This window comes from Mirounga leonina, unplaced genomic scaffold, assembly GCF_011800145.1.
Source record: "Mirounga leonina isolate KUSES-001 unplaced genomic scaffold, KU_Mleo_1.0 Mir_101414, whole genome shotgun sequence".
NCBI lineage: Eukaryota > Metazoa > Chordata > Mammalia > Carnivora > Phocidae > Mirounga > Mirounga leonina.
In genome coordinates, this window is record NW_023270121.1 from 79,863 (window position 1) to 101,339 (window position 21,477).

The 21,477-nt window shown below is 44.0% G+C and overlaps 1 protein-coding gene across 2 annotated transcripts; it reads right to left on the reverse strand.

Moving 5' to 3' along the window:
* Positions 1–1,427: 1,427 nt before the first annotated feature.
* PLP1 (proteolipid protein 1) lies at positions 1,428–16,825 on the reverse strand. Of its 2 annotated transcripts, none has more exons than XM_035018546.1 (7): positions 16,631–16,825; positions 8,194–8,380; positions 7,217–7,478; positions 5,969–6,137; positions 5,434–5,507; positions 4,595–4,660; positions 1,428–3,539 (listed from the first exon to the last, which is right to left on the reverse strand). In XM_035018546.1, the coding sequence occupies exons 1-7, from the start codon at positions 16,632–16,634 to the stop codon at positions 3,468–3,470; spliced, it is 834 nt and encodes a 277-aa protein (XP_034874437.1). In that variant the 5' UTR covers positions 16,635–16,825; the 3' UTR covers positions 1,428–3,467. The 2 variants fall into 2 exon arrangements, with proteins under 2 accessions (XP_034874437.1, XP_034874515.1); XM_035018624.1 differs by having other exon boundaries at positions 7,322–7,478; positions 16,631–16,772.
* Positions 16,826–21,477: the final 4,652 nt, after the last annotated feature.

Genomic DNA, 21,477 nt, shown 5'->3' on the forward strand with positions numbered 1-21,477 from the left:
AGGGCAGATGGAGAACACGGCTTTCTTGGGAACTGGCTTTCTGCTGTTCTGAGGCAAAAATACATTCACTCTATAGCACCCTGAATCAATTCTCCAAAATATGGTGCTGTGTCCTTGTTTGCCAGTGTCTAAAAATAAGTCCTTGTCATATTTTTATGCTTTTTGTCTTAACGTCATCCAACCAGACTTGCTTGCAGAATATTAATTGTGGTGAAGCAGAAATCAGGAGATTACACTGAAACTACTTTTCAGTGGAGCTCCTTAACTGACGACTGACCTGTTGCCCCCAGCTAAAGTCTCCTTTCTCGGCAATCGTGCTCCTTGCCAGCAGCAACTATGGGACAATGAATCTACTCCTAATTTTAAGTCAGCTTTCTTTGGGCAGGTCATTAGAGTGCTGTCCAAGAGTGTCACATTCTAGCCTAGGGTTGTAAAAGGGATTAAACACTGTGTCCCAAGTGGGCTAGTGGGCGGGCCATCCAAGGTAATAGGTGTCACTAATTTACTTTAATAGTGCCCTGCCACCAGCTGTTTAAATTTACATTGTCGGGGCGCCTGGGTGGCTCAGTTGGTTAAGCGACTGCCTTCGGCTCAGATCATGATCCTGGAGTCCCGGGATCGAGTCCTGCATCGGGCTCCCTGCTCAGCGGGGAGTCTGCTTCTCCCTCTGACCCTCCCCCCTCAAGCTCTCTCTCTCTCTCATTCTCTTTCTCAAATAAATAAATAAAATCTTTAAAAAATAAAAATAAATAAAAATAAAATAAATAAATAAATAAAAATAAATAAATTTACATTGTCTTTACCATATCTACTCTGCCCCTACCTTAAACCTTTCATCCAGTACTTTTCAGATAAAACTAAGCATTATTCATGTATGAAGCACTGAGGGCTCATTATTGGAATATCCAAATGATTGAAAGAGAACGTAGCAATAACTTAATCCTCAATACACCAGGGCTGGGGCACCATTATATTAAAGAAGTAACTGTATTTGAGTCTGAATGAGCAGAACGCTCTGAAACCCAGCTTCTAAGAGAAAAGAAACCTTAAAACAGGCATGTCCAGGTATATAGGCTTTCGCTGTATATACTTGACTAGAAGTTCTCAGGTATTAAGACCTGAGTTCTACAAAAACAAAAACAAAAATAAACAACAACAACAAAAACCCCCACCTGTGTTCTAGTCAAGCTCAGGTGTGTACTTATTGGGTTTCTTTGCGTAATTTACTTTGACTGTTTCTTAGTGTCCCAGGCTATAAAAAAAGAAGTGATTTATCTATTTTTTATGTCAGAAAATTGTTGTGAGAATGACTTGGGTGACCTGAAAAATAAATAAGCTCCTTGAACAAAGCACAATAAAGGTCTAATTATTCGAGTTTCTATTGCGGGGTTACACAAAACAATTCACTCAAAGGACACAATGTTTGATTGAGAACATTCTTAATTTTATTTTTCTTTAATTTTATAAAATTCATTTTGTAAGATAAGTTCCTAAAAGTTTATCCTTTATGTGTGTTAAAATTGAAATTCTGTATCAGAAATGAAGGAAACACTTTCAGTTAACTCTCTTTGTGTGTGTATATGTGTGTATGTATGCGTGGGAGGTTTTCAGGGAAGGGTTGGTTATTTGTTATGTTATTAAATCAAAACAAAACACAAGATATGGATTACTTCACTTTCCTTGATCTTGATTGGTTTCTTACAGAACCTTTTCCATCTCCTCCCTCTATGCAGCCTGGAAGCTTATCTTGTATACTGGTCTGAAAACAAATATTAAGTATCTTTTTGCAAACATCTTACTTCTCCTTAACATTGCTGAACCAACTTTGGGGGGAAAAAAACAACTCTTTACAACAAAAGAGCCACCTACAGTCATATCTGTAAGATCTCTTTCCATAAAGACCAATCAGCCTTTTCTTTTTTAACCCAAAGTTAACAAACACAGAAAGAGAAGCCTGAAACCTGGGAGTTATTCAGGTTTCCAACTCTTTCCACCTTTCTGTTTCCATGGAAGCTTACCAACTGAATAGCTGATGGCTGGGGCATTCTATTAAGTGATCCATACTAGGAGAGAATAACCTATATGTTAAACCTGACTCTTTAACACATTGAGTTAGCACTGCTAAATCAAATCATCCCCCATTAGCTTAAAAAGAACAATCAAATAGGTTATTCAAATTGAGGTTCAAATTCACCAAATCCGTTTCTGCAAAGAGCAGAATAATTTGGAGAAAATCTAGTGGATGTATGGAACTAGCCAATTTTAAATATTATTTGCAATGTTTAACGTTCAATGTCCATTTGCTAAGGAATCATTATCAAAGAATCATTCTCTAGACCTTTCTGGTACAACCCCAAACAAGTGATAAACAAACTGGTAAATGTGAAATACGCATCATTCGGAAACAAATCAAGATCTTCAAATCATCTTCTATGACCAAATGGATAATACCCCATGAAAAGAGCACCATTGTGAAGATACGACAGAGGCCAGAGTATACAACTAATTAACAGAAAAAAGACACGCTATCCAAAGAGTTATCTATCCTGTGTCTACCAGAGGGCTGGCTCAGTTTACACTGTTAGCCACTAACAACTGCTGCTCCTTAGGCCAGTCTTTTTTTTTTTTTTTTTTTAATGAGCTAGTTTCTTTCTGTTCTCAGCTCCTTGGAAACCACAGGGTTGTCATGGTAGCTGTTATCAAGGAAAAGGGAGTGAGAAGATGCTGACAATACCCTGCTTCTTTTCTCTAATAAGGTGTAAAGCCAGGTGCCCACTTGGTCTACACAGACACTACGCTCCCTTATGCTGTAAGTAAGATCGGCTGAGTTAGGGCTTAAATAGTCCATCGCCATCAGGGTCAGTGCTCTCTTTCTATGGGTGAAAGATCCTTGCTTTGACCCCCTTCTCCCAGCTGCAATAGGTAGATTTGGGCAAATGCTTTTATTGTTTTGTTGGCATTCTTTTTTTTCTTCTATCTTCCGTGGTAAGAGGGAGACAGGAGTGGGTTCTCTGTTTTGTACATCAAGGAGAATATATTTGGCCCCAATAGATGTCAAGGGGACCAGGTACATCCCTTCTCTCTACCTGAGCATCTTTTTTTCCACTTTGTTTCCATCAGTGGAAGTGCCCTTTGAAGAGAAAACACTTCCTGGTCCTCAGGAGATGCTTGAAAATTGAATTAGAGCCTCCATTCCTTTGTGACTTGCAGTTGGGGAGTCACCATCTGAAGCATTTCCCATTTCTAGCAGGAACCAGCTGTGAAGCAAAATGACTAAAAGAGGTACATAAGAGGGGAGAGTCCAGAGAGAGACATTAATCACCACAAGACTCTCCTTTCTTGTTACACTCGTCAAGTAAGAAGAGGGCCAGTCAGTGGCAAAGGCAAGAGTTAACATGGGAGACGCAGCACTGTAGGCTGTGTGGTTAGAGCCTCGCTATTAGAGAAAGGGACATTTCTACAGGAGATCAGAACTTGGTGCCTCGGCCCATGAGTTTAAGGACGGCGAAGTTGTAGGTGGCAGCAATCATGAAGGTGAGCTGTAGGAAGAGAAGAGAAAATATGAGTGAGAGCTTTTGCAAATGAGGAAGGGTAGAAATAAAATCAGTGAAATAAAGGAAAAACCCCTGATCTGTAAAAAGCAGCATGTCCCAGGCTCTCACCCTACATGCCTGACTAGAAGTACTCTCTGAGACATTTCCTTCTAATGGCTCAGGCCCAGAGAATCAACTCAACGAGGGTTTATTCCACACCTATGCTAAGTCCTGGCACTGGGTTTTCCTCAGGAAAGTGAACAGTGCATTGGGCTCTGCCATCATCCCATCCACATGTCTGAGTGACCCGGAGTCACAGGCTGCTTGCTGCCGACACACAGTCACAAGGGACAGCACAACCCTCCCTGCTTCATGCATCAGTTTATTTTCCAGAATGAGGAACAACTCCAGTTTGCATAAAAACCTCAGCAGTAGGGGCCAGGAGTTCTGCGAGCTTATCCTTATCACTGCTTACTTAATGACTACAGATAAATTCCTTCACCCTTCAGTGCCCTAGGTTTTTCATCTGAACAATGAATGCACCCCACTGACACTGCACTGGAACACCATTGGCAGAACCTGGGGCATAGGATCACACTGTAGTAATAACAGTTCTAATAATGTCAGAAGGTCCTCCCAGGGTTTTCAGGAGAGTAAGTAAATCCCTTGGAGAGTGCCCAAGGTGGATTCGTATTGACAGCATATAGAATTCCAGGCTTTGGAAAATCATGTTTAGTAATGTTTCCTTGTTCTTTCACTCATCTGACCAGCATGGCACTATTACATGCTCTGTAAATGTTAAATATTATCATTTCTGACTATTAATCTCTTACCTTCTCTTTCCCCACACCACTATTCCTGTTCCTGTCTAATTTCTGAAGTTTCTCTACCTTGCCAACCCAAAGTAGAAGTTCACCGTCTACACTTTGTTGTCTCTTCCCAGGCGCTTGCTTCTCTCTGGCATCACAAGTTTAGCAGTCTATCTTTTTGCCTTTCAGCATAGCTGTACCCAAGCTATCCCGGGACCATTTATTTGCCAGGATCACATTCAGACAACTCACCAGGGAAACCAGTGTGGCAGCAGCCCCCACAAATGCAGCAATAAACAGATGGAAGGTCATTTGGAACTGCAAGAAAATGCAAAAGGGAGGAGAGTTTCTTGCCGCTGCAAAAATATGCTCTGCTGTACATCATGCATGCAGCTTCTTGTGTGTTAATTCTGCCTCTATAACTAAACTCACTTCCCTGAGTGTAGGCCTCCTGTTCTTTAATGTACGTCACAGCACCTAGCCCCAGAGCACTCAGAACACAAAGTATTCATAAAACACTCAAAAATATTTTAATCAACTGGTTCCCTACAGTTGTACCCAGAATCCCCAAATTTAAAGTCATGGTTTAAAGTTTGAACGTTTAAAGCTACTGCCTTCTTCTTCAGGATTTACTTTTATTCCCCTGCCTCATTTGTGGATGATATCCATTGCCGATACAGTGTTTTCCTCTTTCAAATGTACTTTTTGTTTTTACTTCTCATTAGAGACGGAGGGGTTCCAAACTGAAAGTGGTTTTGTAAAACCTATGAGTATGTCTCTATGCAGAAATCATTTTCTTGATAAGGTTTTTAACTAAAAGAATATTTTTTTTCACTTGGGGGCTTTTTCATTAATCTCTATCTTTACCTAAAACTACAAATCTCTCCTTTAAGGAAGGAAGTCTTGGAATGGAAGGCTTTCTATGCAGCTCTAAGGGAAATAGATGTTTTAACATCTATGCTCAAAATCCAGCAAAAACAAAACAAACAAACAAACAAAAAACCCTGTGGCTTTTAAAATTGAAGGCCATGGGTAGAAATTTGTATGGTACAAGCCATTCCGTTGTGAAAGAACTCAAATGGCCCACTCACCTCGGCTGTTTTGCAGATGGAAAGAAGGTTGGAGCCACACACCTTGCCAGGGAAAGCATTCCATGGGAGAACACCTGAGTAAGACACACAAGTCAACCAGGGTGAGCTTCATGGAGTTGTGGGGCTCCACGGAGATTTTCTTTCTGAGCCCTTCTTACATCTTTAATCATCCTGGCTGAAAAGTTGAATCCCACTAACAATCAGGATCCTCTTTTGTAAAGATTTGAAAAAAAAAAAAAATGGAAGGTGGTACTGAACAGTTGTGTAATCTTGTGTTTGTTATTGAAATGTACTGCTTCTCAACCAGGCTAGAGCAGTGTTACCAGCCAAGAAAACTCCTACCACTTCCAAGAGAAGTTCCCTTCCAAGGGAAGAAATCTCTCCAATTTCAGTGGGGAGGGAATAACAAACTAAGATCCAGGCATCCATAACATTTTTCCCTATAATCACCACCCTTGTCATCCCAAGTAAAGAGCCAAATATATAGTGCTTTCATAGGGGGTAAGAGAGCCAAGGCACCAATACCCTAACTCACCATACATTCTGGCATCAGCACAGAGACTGCCTATACTGGCAGAAGTCTTGCTGGGGAAGGCAATAGACTGGCAGGTGGTCCAGGTGTTGAAGTAAATGTACACAGGCACAGCAGAGCAGGCAAACACCAGGAGCCACACAATGGTCAGGGCATAGGTGATGCCCACAAACTAAAACAATTGACATGGGGTGGTTAGAAATCAGCATCGGCCTGCAGACATTGAAGCACAAACTGGGAGATCCTGGAGTGGCATGTGCCAGATAGGAAACCAGATTCCAGGGATCTCCACCAAATGAAATTAGTAAGCAGGGCACCTCTGCCAAATGTCGTTGGCAGTATCTACTAGAGAACTGGCCCCAAGTGTGATGGAGGGTGGCGGGAATGGGTGGGGGTTGGAGTGAGGAGGATCCCTGGGTTAGAGAGGCTTCAGGAGATTTTTTGGGCAGATAAGGTGTAAAGAAATCAAAGCAGATCTTGAAAGAAAGTCGTGCCATTTCTCGCCTTAGGCTGAGCTTAGAAAATATTCCTCGTCATGAGACTTTTCATCCCTAGTCATTGAGCAAAGCCAATAGGAGGTTTAAATTTCAGATCCAAAAACCTTTCTAAGCCAACTGCTGGCCACAAAAGGTATCACCATAACCCACAGATATCCAACCCCCAAAAGATCTTACTTAACTCTAGAGACTGAAAACCAATGTGTGCTTCACTAGAAGCAGGGATAACCCTCAGACAAAGATGAAGCATTAAATATGTATATCCATGTTAGTTTCCTCTGGGACCTCCAACAGTGTAGAATCCCAGAATATTGGGAATTCCACCTTGGAGTAGAATTATTTAATTTCCATGATCCACCCTCCCTCTCAGATCAGGTACCTGCGTCTCAATCCCATGAGTAGCATTTAGGTTCTTAGGTGGTCAAATCTAATTTTATTATGGTCCCTGCTAAGAGGAGAGTAAAGGAATACCAACAGATGGCTTAGAAATGGTCCGATTTTATGAAGTATCCACAAAAGTCATGCTTTTTTTTTTTTTTGAGATGAAATTTTCTAGGGAATTTTTGAAAGGTGAGGCTAAGCCAACTGGGCACCACGTTCTTCCTGACCTTCTCGTTCAGCTGTAGCCATCACTTCCTCACTCAAAAGCCAGGCCCCTAGAGAGGACCCAGCCTTGGGTGGGGATGAGGCCACAGACTCATGCCCAATTATCCCCCACCCCTTGTTATTGCCACAAAATCCTGAGGATGATCACCTTGTCGGGATGTCCTAGCCATTTTCCCAAACAATGACACACCCGCTCCAAAGAATGAGCTTGATGTTGGCCTCTGGAACCCCTCCCCTTCTGGCCCCCTGTTACCGTTGCGCTCAGGCCCTTGCCGCAGATGGTGGTCTTGTAGTCGCCAAAGATCTGCCTGACTGCGCCGGTGGTGTAGAAGCCCTCAGCCAGCAGGAGGGCCCCATAAAGGAAGAAGAAAGAGGCAGTTCCATAGATGACATACTGGAAGGCATGGATCCTGCATGAACAGATAAACAAAAGATATCAGGAAACCTTATTAACTGAGGAACCGGTTCCCTTCCTGCGTAAGTAAGGTGGACACTTGAGTGAGCACCTAAACAAGGCTAGGAATTTTTTAGAGGAATCACTAGGTTCCTCCACCCCTTGCTTACCCTGTGACCTGAAGAACTGGGGCTCTATTCTCCTTGGCCTGGCCCTTCAGAGATGTTTCCTCAGAGGAGAAAGCAGAGAAGAGCTAGACTAGGAGGAAGAGGGATGAAGGAATAGGGGCCTAACGTGCTAGGAGCAGGAAAGTCTTAGTACAGAGCCTGAGCAGACTCAAACAGTATGTCAAACCAAGAGCAGCAGCCCCAGTCTGTCCAGTCATTGTGCCTTTCCTGAGTTCTCCATACCTATCACTGCAGAGGCTCCAACTCAGTCAATGTTAACTTTACGGGCAGAAGTTAGAGCATGTGGGACAAAGCAAGTGCAGTGGGGGGTGAGAAGTGGGCTGGCAGGCAGACAGAACTCCCCTTTCTGAATTTGGCATTTCCCCCTCATTCAGGACCTCAGATGGGGCATAGTTGAAATCTGCAAACAGAGGGAAGACTCGGGAATCCTGTCTGGCTCTATGCTAAACCCCCTACTAATCACTAAGGAGCTAATGAGTTCTATATGTCTCCAGGGAGAGAGGGGGAAAAAAGAGGGGTTTGTGTATGATAACAGGTACTTACACATTGATGAGATACTCATAGTCCTGGTAGTTTTTGGAGAAATAGGTCTCAATGAGCTTTTCTGTGCCAGTGAGTGCTTCATGTCCACAGCCACAGAACAGTGCCACCCCAAAGAAACATAATCCAGTGGCCACCAGGGAAGCAAAGGGGGCCCCTACGAGACATCTTGCACAGCACTCTAACAAGCCTGGGAAGGAAGGAGGGAAAAAGTCAGGGATGTTCCATTAGTAGCTCATGCCACTCATACCTCTCTGCCAGACCAGTCAAGCCCTGCGCTCACATGCACAGATGGAGTAGTCACTCCAGAGTCCAAAAGCACAAGAGTCTCCAACTTTAGGCTTCTGGAATGTGAGATTGACCCAAAAACCATCACTTTGTTCCATTCTTGAAAATAAGTCCTTAATTTTAATTCCCAGAATGTATGGGTTTTTAAAATAATCTGTCATCAAAGTAGCAAGCTGGGGAGATTATGCGAGCATCCTCTCCTTTTTTATTCTGATTTGTTTCTTTCAGTCATTTATCAACTCTTATGGAGTACTTACTATATGACCAGCATTGTGCCAGGTGTTATGTGGGATGTGAAAACATAAAAGACATAGACTTCACCATATGGGAGTCTTTTGTTTACTGAGGAAGAATGAGCTAAGTAGACCTAATATTTTCAACTAACAATTTTAGGCAGCCTAGTAAGTGGTTACAGAAAGTAAATGCAACAAAAGTTCCACAAAGGGATGGGTGCAGGCTAGAGATGTTGGTATTGTCAGACAGGATTTGAGCTTTGGAGAGCATTCCAGGTGGGGGAAACTTTGGAAATTGCATGCTTCTGGATATTCCTGAACATTGGGTGTATTTGTCGCATGGAATGCTTGCTTCTCTTTCATCTAGAATATTATGTGGAGAGCAGTCCAAAGGGAAGGAGGAAACTGGCAGAGAGCAGGAGACAGTAATGGGAGGGTGACTATTATTCACAGTAATACAAATGCAAGCTTGATGATTTTTGAACACTTTGCTTGGCTGATTTGTCCCCCTATATTGCAGCTTGGCCAATATCTGCACCCTCAGGCTTACACCAGAGTCCTGTCAAAACAGCTACAAAAAGACTCTATACAAAGTCAGCAAAGCATGAAACCTCTTTCTGGCATGACGAAAACACACCAGAGCCTGGAAACACAGGTGTCTCAAAGTGCTAAGAGTCCCTGAGATACCGAGACCTGTCACCCTAGGCCCCATGCCAGTGTTGCTGAGAAACAGGAAAGGCACACAAGAAGTCGTAGGCTCTAAGAATAGCTGTGCCCCAAGTACTAGCCCCATGCTGTAAGTGCCACATGGAGCAAAACTTAACAAATGTCAAGTAGATGGCAGACTAGATGAGGAAACCATGGTTCCCTTGGGCCACATGGCCAGATCCCAAATATATAAAGCATATACGTGTGTGGGGGTGTGTGTGTGTGTGTGTGCGCGTGCACGCGTGCTGATTTTATACATCTATTCATATATCATATAATATATATAGATATGATATATGAAATATTTTATATTATCATATGTATATATGAATTATATACACATATACAGCTGATGTACTGAGAAGCTGTTTTTGGAAAAACATGTTGGAACTCCTTATAAAAAGAAAGCAAATTGTACTAATTTCTAGGTTTGAATTTTTATCCAAATCTCACTTGTCTATGCCATGGTAGCAAGGACTAGGGGAGTCCTTTGCCCCAGCCTCTTAATACTAGTACAGTTTCTTTTTAGCCCTGTGTGATTAAACATCTGTGGATCTGCATGGCTGATGCAATGTGAACAGATTTTGAAGGACGAGATTATCTCTATGATGAGAAAGTTGAGGTAGAAGGATTTGTCTCTGTTCTCAGAGCCACAGAATGAGTGAGTTCTATTATCCATCATCCCCTAAAATGACAAGCCCTCCCTTGGTCCTCAAAGAGCATCTTCCTCAAAGATTCTGGTATGTGACACCAGAGATGAGGTTCAGAAGCCCAAGGCAAGCAGACTAAGTAGCTAATATTTGCAGCAGAACTGAATTTTCATCCTTTTCCAAGAACTGAAGAACTGCTGTCAGAAAATTTGGCCTCTATAAGAAGCAATCAATTTGTAGCTGTGTTGCTGTAGTGGAGGCAAAGTTTACTTAGTATGAACTTGGCAATAGTGCTTGGTAACAGTGCTTCATCAGAGCTGTGTGTGTGTGTGTGTGTGTGTGTGTTGTGTATACATGCATGTGTGCACCGTGTGTGTTGTGTATACATGCATGTATATACCAGAAAGAAAAACACAGCAGTTCAAATTGATCATTGTTCTCAGGAAACATTCCAGAAATTGATCTTCCTCTTTCTCAACAGGTTAAGATACTAGATGCATCCTGTAAGTTAAGAAAAAGAGCTTGGAAATAAACAGTGCTGCCATTTTCCTACTGTCTATCCAACTCTTCCCCACCCCCAAACTCTAGACTCTTCTAGTAAAGAAGGTCTCTGAAGCCTGAGGGTGGGGGGAGGAGAAGGTCAGTGACCTCTCTGTTCCCTCTCTCCCCAGCACAGGGTCAGGGCTTGGACAGAGCCCTCCATAGCTCCCCTGGACAAAGAAGCCTTGTTTTTCCCTGAGATCCCAGGAGCCTCATTGGTATTCTGCAGGGGCCTGCAGGCCTGGGGGTGGGGAGGGGGTCAGACCCAGGGAACAATGGCAGAACTGTTTATTTAGCCCAGAGTAAGGACAGCCATCAAACCTAGCAAGTTACCGTCCTGTGCCACTCACTCACCCCAGCTTTTTCACCCTGGGAAGAGCTAAATAGCTCAGGTGTGATCAGGGATGAAGGAACTTGAACTCTTGCTAGCCAAACAGGGAAATCCACTCTAAGCTTTAGCTGATGCCCCCTCCAGGGTTATAAAGATAAGAAAAAATCCTCTTTGGTGTATCTGATCCCTTGATCATCATCCAAATAACCAGAGAGTGTCAGATGTAGTGTCCTTACTGGGTGATAAAGGGCTAAGCCTTGGGAGCAACTCTGGATCATCCACCAATATGCTTTCTTTTTACATACATTTTTCCTCTATTTTCTTAGACCTCAAATAACTTCTGCTGCACTGCCACTCAAAGCAAGGGACAAGAAAGACAGGTTTTAATGAGTCTTTAACGTGGAGTTGGAAACAAATGGCCCCAGATAAATCACTCTGGAGCTCTATAGTTCAACGATATCAACATACACATTACATGTCCATCTCTTCACAGATGAAATGTCGTTCTGGGGACATCTAAGTTCAACAGAAGTGAAGAATCTCATCAGTCTGACCAAACAAAAAAATCAACTTTTAAATTTCAATTGGAAAAAACTCAGAACATGCCAAAAAAAACAAAAAATGTGTCTTCATCAAAGTAGTTGACAATCAAAACATTCTGAGAAAGGTCCATGGTGTTCACTTTGGTTTTTCACAGCCCAAGAAATGTCTTTGGGAATGTGTGAACAATAGCCTAAAGCCACAAGCTCTACATTTCAGCACCTTTCATGGTTGAAAGGGTACTGGTTTGATTCAGGAAGGCTGTGAGGGATTCTGAAGTCCTTTGGCTCTCTTAAGAGTCATGCTCACGTTTCCAGGCTAAGCACAGATTGTCACATGGTAGAGTTGGCATAAAAGAACTGCAATAATAATAATATTACCCAGTGCAATTCAATTGGATTAAACTGCCTGACTTTGATGAGAGGTCATAGAGAAAAATAATGACCCTTCCCAGTGTTTTCCTTTCATTTCTTTTGATGTGGATTCAGTACAATTATTAAGCATATTTGAAGTAAGCTGGGCACTATGAGAAACAAAAGGGAATTATAAAGGCCAGTCCCTTTCTTCAATGACCTTTCAGTCTTGCTAGGGAGAACAAACTTGTGTCTGTGAATCAAAGACCAAAGCTACCTATAACTTAGTGTTAAAATGTATATGATCAAGTCCTGTGAGCAAAATGTAAGCAAAGGTGTTGGCTAGATTTATCCACAAACTTCCAAAATGAGTCTAATCAATCTGTGCTAGAACTTCAAGCCCTTCTGACCAATAGTTTTCACAGGAATCTGACAAAGATCAACAGGACCATTGTTAATCTTATCCAGATCCATGTCCATCCAAGGGACGGTGTTGATCCTGATGCTGTCTCTTTAAGCAGGAGCCAAGAGCTCCCAAACCCTCCCTCCTTTCCCATGCCCTGGGCACGCCTCAAGGACCAGCTCCATGATGGAAATTCAGTGTGAATCTGGGAACTCATCAAAGGGAGGAGAGGAAGGGCTTTCAGTGAAAGAGATGGTAGAAAGAGACCAATTGTGCCTTGCACAATTCCTAGCCTGTCCCTTGAATCCAGCTGACAAAGGGAGAGATAGAAGAACCCTATACAATAGATCTAAACAACAGGCAAACTCATTGAATGAAAAACTGGCCCCATCTCCCTAAGTCTCTAATCTGCTCTACAGTCTTACCCTCCTCCCAGAACCCACCCCTTAACCTCACTCCATGAACAGAGGCCTCCTTGATTGGGGCCTATAGCAGTTGACAGGGCCAAGATGCTAGAGCAACCGTAACTGGTACTGGGGATGGATGGAGATCAGTGGGTGGGTTCTAGGAGTAAAACAACAATCATCAGGAGGTGCCAGAGACAAAGACTTTTGCTTCTGGCCTTATCCTGGTCAGACAAAGCCCTGACTATAATCTTGTCTTCCCTACATGAACTCAGCACTTATACTGCATTCAAGTGGTGGAAGGGGGCCCTACAACCACTGGGACATGGGAATCTAAGCCTAATGGATGGTCAAGTCATATGGATAAAGTTAAATAAAAAGGAAACTCAGCCTCTTGTTTGGACAGATATTATTATTACTATAGCAACAACATTTGGACCAATTTATTTCCTATACTCCCTACTCCTCCCCAAACACACACATCACACACACACACACACACACACACAAACACACGCCAATATATGCCCAAACATTGGGAGGTTGGAATAGAAGCTTGATTATTAAACTCTATTCCTGACACATTGTCTTCATCTTGCCCATGTATGTGGAGGTAAAAGAGAAGCACCTGATAATAAGCTAAGAGACAACATTTTCTATACCTTATTCCTTAGGTCAGTCTCTCACCGTTTCCTCCTCTCTCCTTGGTTGCAGTGTGAAGCTGATCTGGGGAGCTTTGTTCTCTTCCTTGGGATGTCACTGATTCTTTTCCAGAGCCCTGCCTAGCAGAGAGCTCAGAGGCAAGTACAGAGCAGTAAGATCACCTTTACAACCATTTTTAAATAGCCAAGGAGGAAGTAATCAATCAGTACTCATAGGGTTTTTGAGGTAAGTTTGGAACTGGGTAGGCCCTAACAGTGGGAAAGAAAGGGAGACCTGCTGTTTGCCTTCCAGGTTGATGTGACCTTACCTGATCATGTCACTGCCCTGACTCAATCTTCTCTGGATCTGAAGTTCTGTAGGCAAGGAGGGCATTTCTACATTGCTTTCTTTCAAGACCAAGAACTATACCCTGGGGATGGTTTTCAGGGCTTCAAGATAATACACAAAAAGGCAATGAGGGAAAAAGATGCCACTAGCTGGGTGCCAGTGCCTTGATGGGTTTAAACACTCTATGTCCCCTCCCACCCATCTCCCAGGGGTTCTTAGGCCTTACTACTACTCATATAGCTTTGAGAGGATAGTTCCAGTTGTCAGGCTCTTGACTAAACTTCCAGCTTTCATAGCGCAGAGCCAGGGCAAAAGCCCCTCCAAGCAGAGCAAGCCTTTCAGTTTGCTTGGCTCTTCAAGAGCTCCTCTGGCTCTGCAGGGCCAAGGTGAGGAATGGGGTGGGGAAGGCTGTCGTGATCTTTTTAGTCACTGTCTCTAGGAGGAGTAAATGAGTATGCTGGTTTGGATCTGGTTTCTTTTTAGCTCTTGGCATTCTTGTGGCATTCTTGCCATCCTGGTGGGATGCAGTTAGTCTTCAGGAATTTTGTAAAACTGGACCCCTGCTTTGTATCCACACTTCTTTCTTGCCTGGGCTACCCTCACTTAGCCTGCACCAGCCAACACTACCCTCCTCGGCAAACAGCCACCTTTGGAGGGAAGCATCACAGTGTAGTTACCAGGGTAACAGCCACTGTTCTCAGACAACAGGCTTGCAGGAGCCAATGTTTTGCTGTTCAGTAATGGCATTGTGTTACTGAGCAGAGAATAATCAGCTACTGCTCTTTAGCTCTTTTCCGGTTCCATTGTTATCCCAAAGACTCATTTAGAACATACCCTTCCCAAGTCAGGACAAACTTTAATGAACTATCATTTCCCCCATAAACCTTTTATATAGATAATACTGAATTCAGTGTTCCTCTCTGCTTCCCATCCTGTAAGATTGTATGTGGTTGGGGTAGTGAGCTCTATGTTTCTGGGGGTGATTAAACAAAGGCGATAGGAACATTTAATTAGCTGTTGTAGAAGGGAATCCTGCCTTGAGAGTTGGCTCGGGCAGCTTCTAAAGTTCCTTCCAATCCCAGATTCCATGATATAATTTGTCTACTACAATTGTTGAACAGCAACACACTCCATGTCAGAAGTAGTAGCAGTACAGTACCTTGTTAGAGATGGTCTATTATTCACAAAGGACTTGAGATACTTTGTTATTGAATAATCGAAAACTCAGTGGCTACACTCATGTGCACCTGGCCCAAGGATTGCCCACCCCCAAGATCTGGGATCCAATACACAACCTCAACTGTGCCCTTATCTGTGGCAATCTCCCCTGGAGATTCCCCTGGAGGAAATCATCCAGCCTCGTAACAGGAAACTGTCCCTGTGGTCACCTCATTTGTTCCTGCCTTTTCCCCAAGGCTTTCATCCCCTGAGGAAGTAATAGTTCACATCGTTCTTTACTCCCTCTCCATTTTTTAATTCACAACCTACCCAATCAGCTGCCTTGACATTACATAGGGTTCCTGATGTTACCGAGGGTAGGAACTGAGTTCCCCTAACATTCACCTCTCACCTGGCTAAACTCAGTTGGTAAAATGATTCTTACCCAAGTGCACAAAGTATACACAAAGAAAGCCCAAACCACTTTGGAAAGAGTAAGAGTCAGCTTATACACGTGTTATTGCATAATAATTGGTATGATCATTATTTATAATTGTTATAGAGCTTGCCCGTTTTCAAAGGACATCCACATCATTATTACTTGATTTTCACAACCCTGAAAGTAGACAAAGCAGTTATTGTTATCCCCATTTTCCAGAAGATGAAGTGATAATTCACAGTGATCTACCCAAGGTCATGAAGTTCGTAAGTGGCAGATCTGGGATTCGAACCTGGTTGTGTTGGCTCTAGTCCAGTGCCCTGCCCTCTTAGTTATCCATGTTGAATACATGCTTCAAAGATCTCTCTCAGGATGAAACAACCTAAAGGCTGACACCAGCTTAATATAATCGAAAGCCTTTTTCCATGGATGTTGCTGGAGTCTTCTGGGTACTACATTTGATGGTGAATACAGAGGACAATTGATTCTCGTTTCATTTAGGATACATTCAAGCTGCTACTCTTTTGCCAAATGTGAACGATGTCTGCACATCTCTGTGGCATCCTGTGTGGACAAAGACCCTTGTGCTCTGTACTCTAAGTAGACACTACCAAAGACCAGATCTTATAGCTTCTCTCTTTGTTCATAGAACCTGGAGAAGCCTTCAGTACTCAACCAAGTCAGTAAGAGCCTTAAGGTCCCAGCAGCTTCCCTGTCATAGGAGGGATTTAGAGTCTGAATCATGCCCTCAGAAAGGCTGAGTCTGTGATATTTGCTAGATATGGTCACCCATATATGTGTGCCTGCATGCACATGCGCACACACACACACACCTGCTACCCATATCCACTCCCCATGGTAAAGCCACTGAGGACTTTATTTTCATTCCCTGAACCTGAGATTGGCCCTCTCAGCCATAGCCAAGCCTGAGTTCCATCTTGCCCAATTTCCCAATTTCCTTCTGATGCCAAACAGAGTCCAAATTTTGTATCAGCAAGCAGTTATTTTATACATCTGAGGGCTAGCCAACACTCATTTGTCTCCAGAAGAACCAGGGATGTCAGCTGACCCAGCCCCTACCAGGGCCTGAGAACAGGGGAAAAGAGAAGGTAGAGGGAAGTGAGGGGGTAAGAGAACACATGACCATATCCAACCCTCTGGGCACTCTCTCCAAGGACCTGTGGTACTCTCCACGTGCTGCTGGAGTTCTTTGGTAATAAAACAACATTCTCAGTACAGCAGAGAAGGAGTTAACTTAATTGAGTGCTAAGGAATTCAACAAAACAAGTGCCAAAACACAACTCATTGAAACCATTGGAAACCCCGAAACCCTCCAGTTGGAAATTCTCTTGCAAATTTCTGTACCTGCTTGAATCTTCCATGCTAAAGTTTTTGAAACTCACCCATGTCTTTGGAACTCTGACTCCAATTGTAGCCGGCTGGCTAGTCTGCTTTGCGGCTGACTTTGTTCAGCTGGAAGGATCCTGGTCTCTCCAGTCTCCTTCTTCGGTCCTTTACTTTTTCTCTCTGAGTATCTTTGTCCTCTTCTCCTGCAATGAAAAGGGCTTTCTGATTGACAGCCAACCCCCTTAAAGAGACAGGCCCGCTTTCCTCCTCCTCTCCTCCTCCCCTTCTCCTCCCCTTGTCCCCACCTCCTTAGGGATACTCCCTTCTCTAAGGGCTCCATCTTCTCTTTCTGCTTTTCACTGCCAATTGTTTCATTTTCTGTTTTTCTGTTTTTCTCTAAGCCTTGCCTGTGTGGAATTTCACTTTGCTGCAGAGACATCTGGAAATGTGGTTTGGGGTAGAAATAAAAAGATGAAGTTCTAGAAGCCTCCAACTGATGCTTGGGTCTATTTAATGTGGGATGTGGCCGCACAAGTGTCAGAAGCCATGGAAACTGTAGCCCTGGCCAGGTGGTCAAGGTCAGAAACCTAGATGTTATCCCCAGGGTCCTTCCAACTCTGTCCCAACCCCACCCCTCACTCCTAGCTGCTCTTTGCCCTGTCCACCTTTCCCCTTCCCCCCACTCCTTGGGAAATAAGCATCCCTCCCCCTACCCAGCTCTAGAATCACAATAGAGAAGAAAAATAATTCCTTCCAAATCCTTCTTGGTTTCAACCGAATGAGGACAAAACACAAGCTGTTGATTCCACAAACAGATTTTGACTAAGCTAGGGGAGGCTACAATTGTAAAAATTTTATAGATAAGATAACAGAGACCCAGAGAGGGGACAAGACCAATGCATGTTCACAGAATAAGGCAAAGAGAAGGTCAGAGTTAGGGATGTCGGTGATTTCCAAGGACCGTTATTGACTTCAAGACAAATCACTAACAGGATCTGGGAATCAGGTAGTCAATATCCCATCCTGAGACTATAGTGTCATCAAAGAGCTAAGGCCAGGCTGGTGAGAGGCAGGGAGCAGGTTGGGGTAAAGCAGTGGCTGCCAGTAAAGGTGGAGAGAAGGGGAAAGGAAATATAGTCCTTGCCTCAGAGAAAAAAAAAAACACTAAGAAAAAATGGCCAAATAACAAAAACAGGGGAAATATATGAAATCTGCCTTACCAATGACAGTTGTTTCTTTTTTTTTTAAGATTTTATTTATTTATTCATGAGAGACAGAGAGAGAGAAGCAGAGAGAGAAACAGGCTCCCAAAGAGCAGGGAGCCCGATGCGGGACTCGATCCCAGGACCCTGGGATCATGACCTGAGCCGAAGGCAGACGCTTAACCATCTGAGCCACCCAGGCACCCAAATGACAGTTGTTTCTAAAGACTGTGAAGGTATTTGAGTACCTAATGTTAGGTGGAATTAGCCTGGGAAGGTTTTCTAGAAGAGGTGAATCTTAACCACTGTCTATCTAGGCTCCTTGTTAGTGTTCTCTTTCCCTTCAGGGGCCTCAGAGAGACACTGCTCTCTTGACCTTGAGGGCCATATTCTCCCATGGGTGGCCTCTAAGGAAACTGGTTGGCATATAACTTAAGGAGTACTTGTTGGAAGACTCCAGAAAAAGAAGGTATGACCCCACCACCACCACCACCACCAAGTTTTTCCTATGGCTTTGCTTTGGGGACAGAGAGGAGAAGAGGAGGTACTGAACAGAGTCTCGAATCTTCCTGTGGTGGAGAGTGACAAAGTTGTGTCTTACAGTGTTCTCTTCGGGCTGTGACCTTGGACATGTTTCTGGCTTGGGCTCTGCCATTAGGAAATGGTTGAGTCTTCTACAGATGTCCCTGTGGCTTCACCCAGGTCCTGAATCCTGCAGTATTTTAGGTTTGTCCAGGGTCCTAGAACTCTAGATCCTTTGCTCTTATACCAACCCCAAGGAAAAAGGATCCCTGGAAATGCTGCCCCTTTTGCAGAACTGCATAGTGGTAGTTTTACAGAGTAGACTAGAATAAGACCATATGACTGATGGTAGAAAGTCCCAGGACCCCTGACCTCGCTAGCCCGGCTCTCCAGCCATAGACTCTGCCTATGAAGGAAGCTGGGTTTTAGGATTTTGCCGACAATTAACTTCTGGATGATCATTGTCAGAATGGCCCTGGAGGAGAGGGAGGATCAAAAGCAAGAAGTCACCAAATGTGTGCCCTCAACTCCTCAGATGGCAGAGGGAATCCAGTCCAAACTTTGGGGGTTCTGATTTAGGGAATGAGAGAGATGGTGAGATGGTTTTTCATGGCTCAGATAGATGAGACAGCTCTGCATGCAGGGGAAATTGCTCAGTTCGGGCCACCTCACAAATCTGCTCCTGGATTCTCAGCAGCAGCCCTGTAACTGTTAAGCTACTTGGAAGAAAAGATGTGTTCCCAATAAACTCACAGATACAAATTTTTCAACCACATTCCCCAAATACACATTTCTCTTCTCCTTTCCTTCATCTCTATCGCCTTACTATTCATTCTGTCTTCTCTCCAAGTCTCAGTCTTTTTGTCTCTGCTCTCTGTCTCTGTTTCTCTCTCTGTCTCTGTGTCCCTCTTTCTTTTTCTCTCTCCACACTCTTTGATGGATCATATCTTCCTGTCTCCACCTTTTTTTTAGGCCCTTGGATGGGAAAAGGGCTCAGCCAGGTAATGCTCACAGTCTCCAGTTGCTTAAGGTTCCAGCTCCCCAGGATCTAGTATGTTGTAGTCACTCTGTATGTCTTGACACTCTGCCTCAGCACCCACTCACCACCCATCTCTTGAGCCTTCCCCACAGGCTTCATAGGGGTTTCTTTCCAGGTCCTCAAGGGTTGTTTTTTTTTTTTTTAATCTACCCACCCTCACCTATTTCTGCTGCAATTAATTCTACTTCTAATGGTTCTGCTGGGCGCCCTTGGCAAATGTTTTCCAGAATCCAGCTGGGTCCCTGGCAGTGCCCAAGGATTCCTCAAGAGGGCACTGCCAGCCTTCTTGGTGGCAGCTAGCTGTCTGCACTGAGTGCTTGTGGGAACAATGCAGGATTGTATGAAACTAGTAAACAGTTTGCTTCGTGAAATTCTGATGGTACCTCAGAGGATCTGGGCCCCCTCGATCTTAGCTTGCTTTGGTTGTGCAGCTTTCTTGCAAATAATTCCAAAATACTTTGATATTACTTCCACTCTCTGTGGTGTGATCCCATAGCACCAGATTCCTGAAGGCCACTGGGCAGGTGGGTTCTCTTTGGTACATGGTATAAATTGAATGCTGAAAAGCGTTCCAGTGAAAGCAAAGTCCAGTGAATTTCTCCCAGGAAACTAAGCAAAGGCTCAAGTGCCCAGTCTGGCAGTCCATATCTCCCACCATGTCCACAGAGAAGACTGTAAAGGGGAACAGAGAAGGCAGAGTTCCAGCGAAAATCTGGGGTCACCTGCTAGCATTTAGGCTTCTGGAGCTGAGGCTCTGCTTCTCTTCCCCAAGATAAAGTCCTCCCAGACCAAATTGAGGAAGGCCGGTGGTTGCTTCTTACAGCTTTTCTAGCCCTGGCACAGAAGTCTGGTTGGTTGGCAGGCAATATATTATGTCTTATGTACTTGTGACTAGAACTTTCCACACCCAACTTCATGCCGATTGGTTTGGCTATGCCTTTCTGGCCACCAGAACTGAGGGCTGAGGGCCAGAGATGTCACATACTTTGAGCTGGCATAGGGTGGTGGGGGAGGGTGCTCTTCTTCCCTTCCTGAAGATTCAGAGAGCAGTGCAAAAATGAATGGGAGCAGGGGATGTGTCGGATGTGGATCGTGGAGATGCCCATGGCTTTGGGATAGCGTGAAAGGTAGCCTGGAAGCCAAAATAATCAGATGAATAAAGTTGGGAGTGCCTGGGGGGCATGCCAAATAGCTACTAGCAAATGGAGAAATCAATTGTCCACATAACCCACCTCCACCAACATGAAAACCCAGCCAGCTTTGGCACAGTGGTGCCTGCGAAGAGGCTGCATGTTTGATATGATCTCTCAGTGCAGCAAAAATACTACTACTATCCTTGACTGTCAAATACTCACCTAATTCCTGAGAACCAATGTTATTTGTTCCCTGTTACTGATGGGGTACAGAGACAGCTTTCTCCATGCCACTCAGCAAGTAAAAGACAGAGCTACCTCTAGTGAATGCCTCTTTCCTGACTCTCATTGCTTGGAAGTTGCCCAGAAGATTGTTCTGCTCCAAAAAAACTGTTCAGACAGCAAGTACAGCCAGGGGGAGGATGGACAGGCTTTAGGCTGCTGTGGCCCAAGTCTCCAACCTTCTGTACTTCTCAGACTAAGCCAGATGCCCATGTTAGAAATCCAGGCAGGGCAAGTTGCTGGAGTTTGTAGATCAGTGGGATTCAAAATCAGCCAGTGGGGATTAGATGATACTAAGGACTTTGTTGGATTTGTTAGGTGTGATAATAGCATGGTGATTATGTTTTTTAAAAGTGTCTTTAGGGGAACCTGGGTGGCTCAGTCAGTTAAGCATCTACCTTCACTCAGGTCATGATCTCGGGGTCCTGGAATCGAGCCCCATGTTGGGCTCTCTCTTCAGCTGGGAGTCTGCCTCTCCCTCTCCCTCTCCCTCTGTGTTTTCTCTCTCTCTCTCTCAAATGAATACATAAAATCTTTTTTTTTTTTAAGGGTCTTTATCAGGGGCGCCTGAGTGGCTTAGTTGGTTGAGCATCTGACTTTGGCTCAGGTCATGTTCTTAGGGTCCTGGGATGGAGCCTCACATCTGGCTCCCCGCTCAGTGAGGAGTCTGCTTCTCCCTCTGCCCCTTCCCTACTTGTGCTCTTTCTCTCTCTCTCTCAAATAAA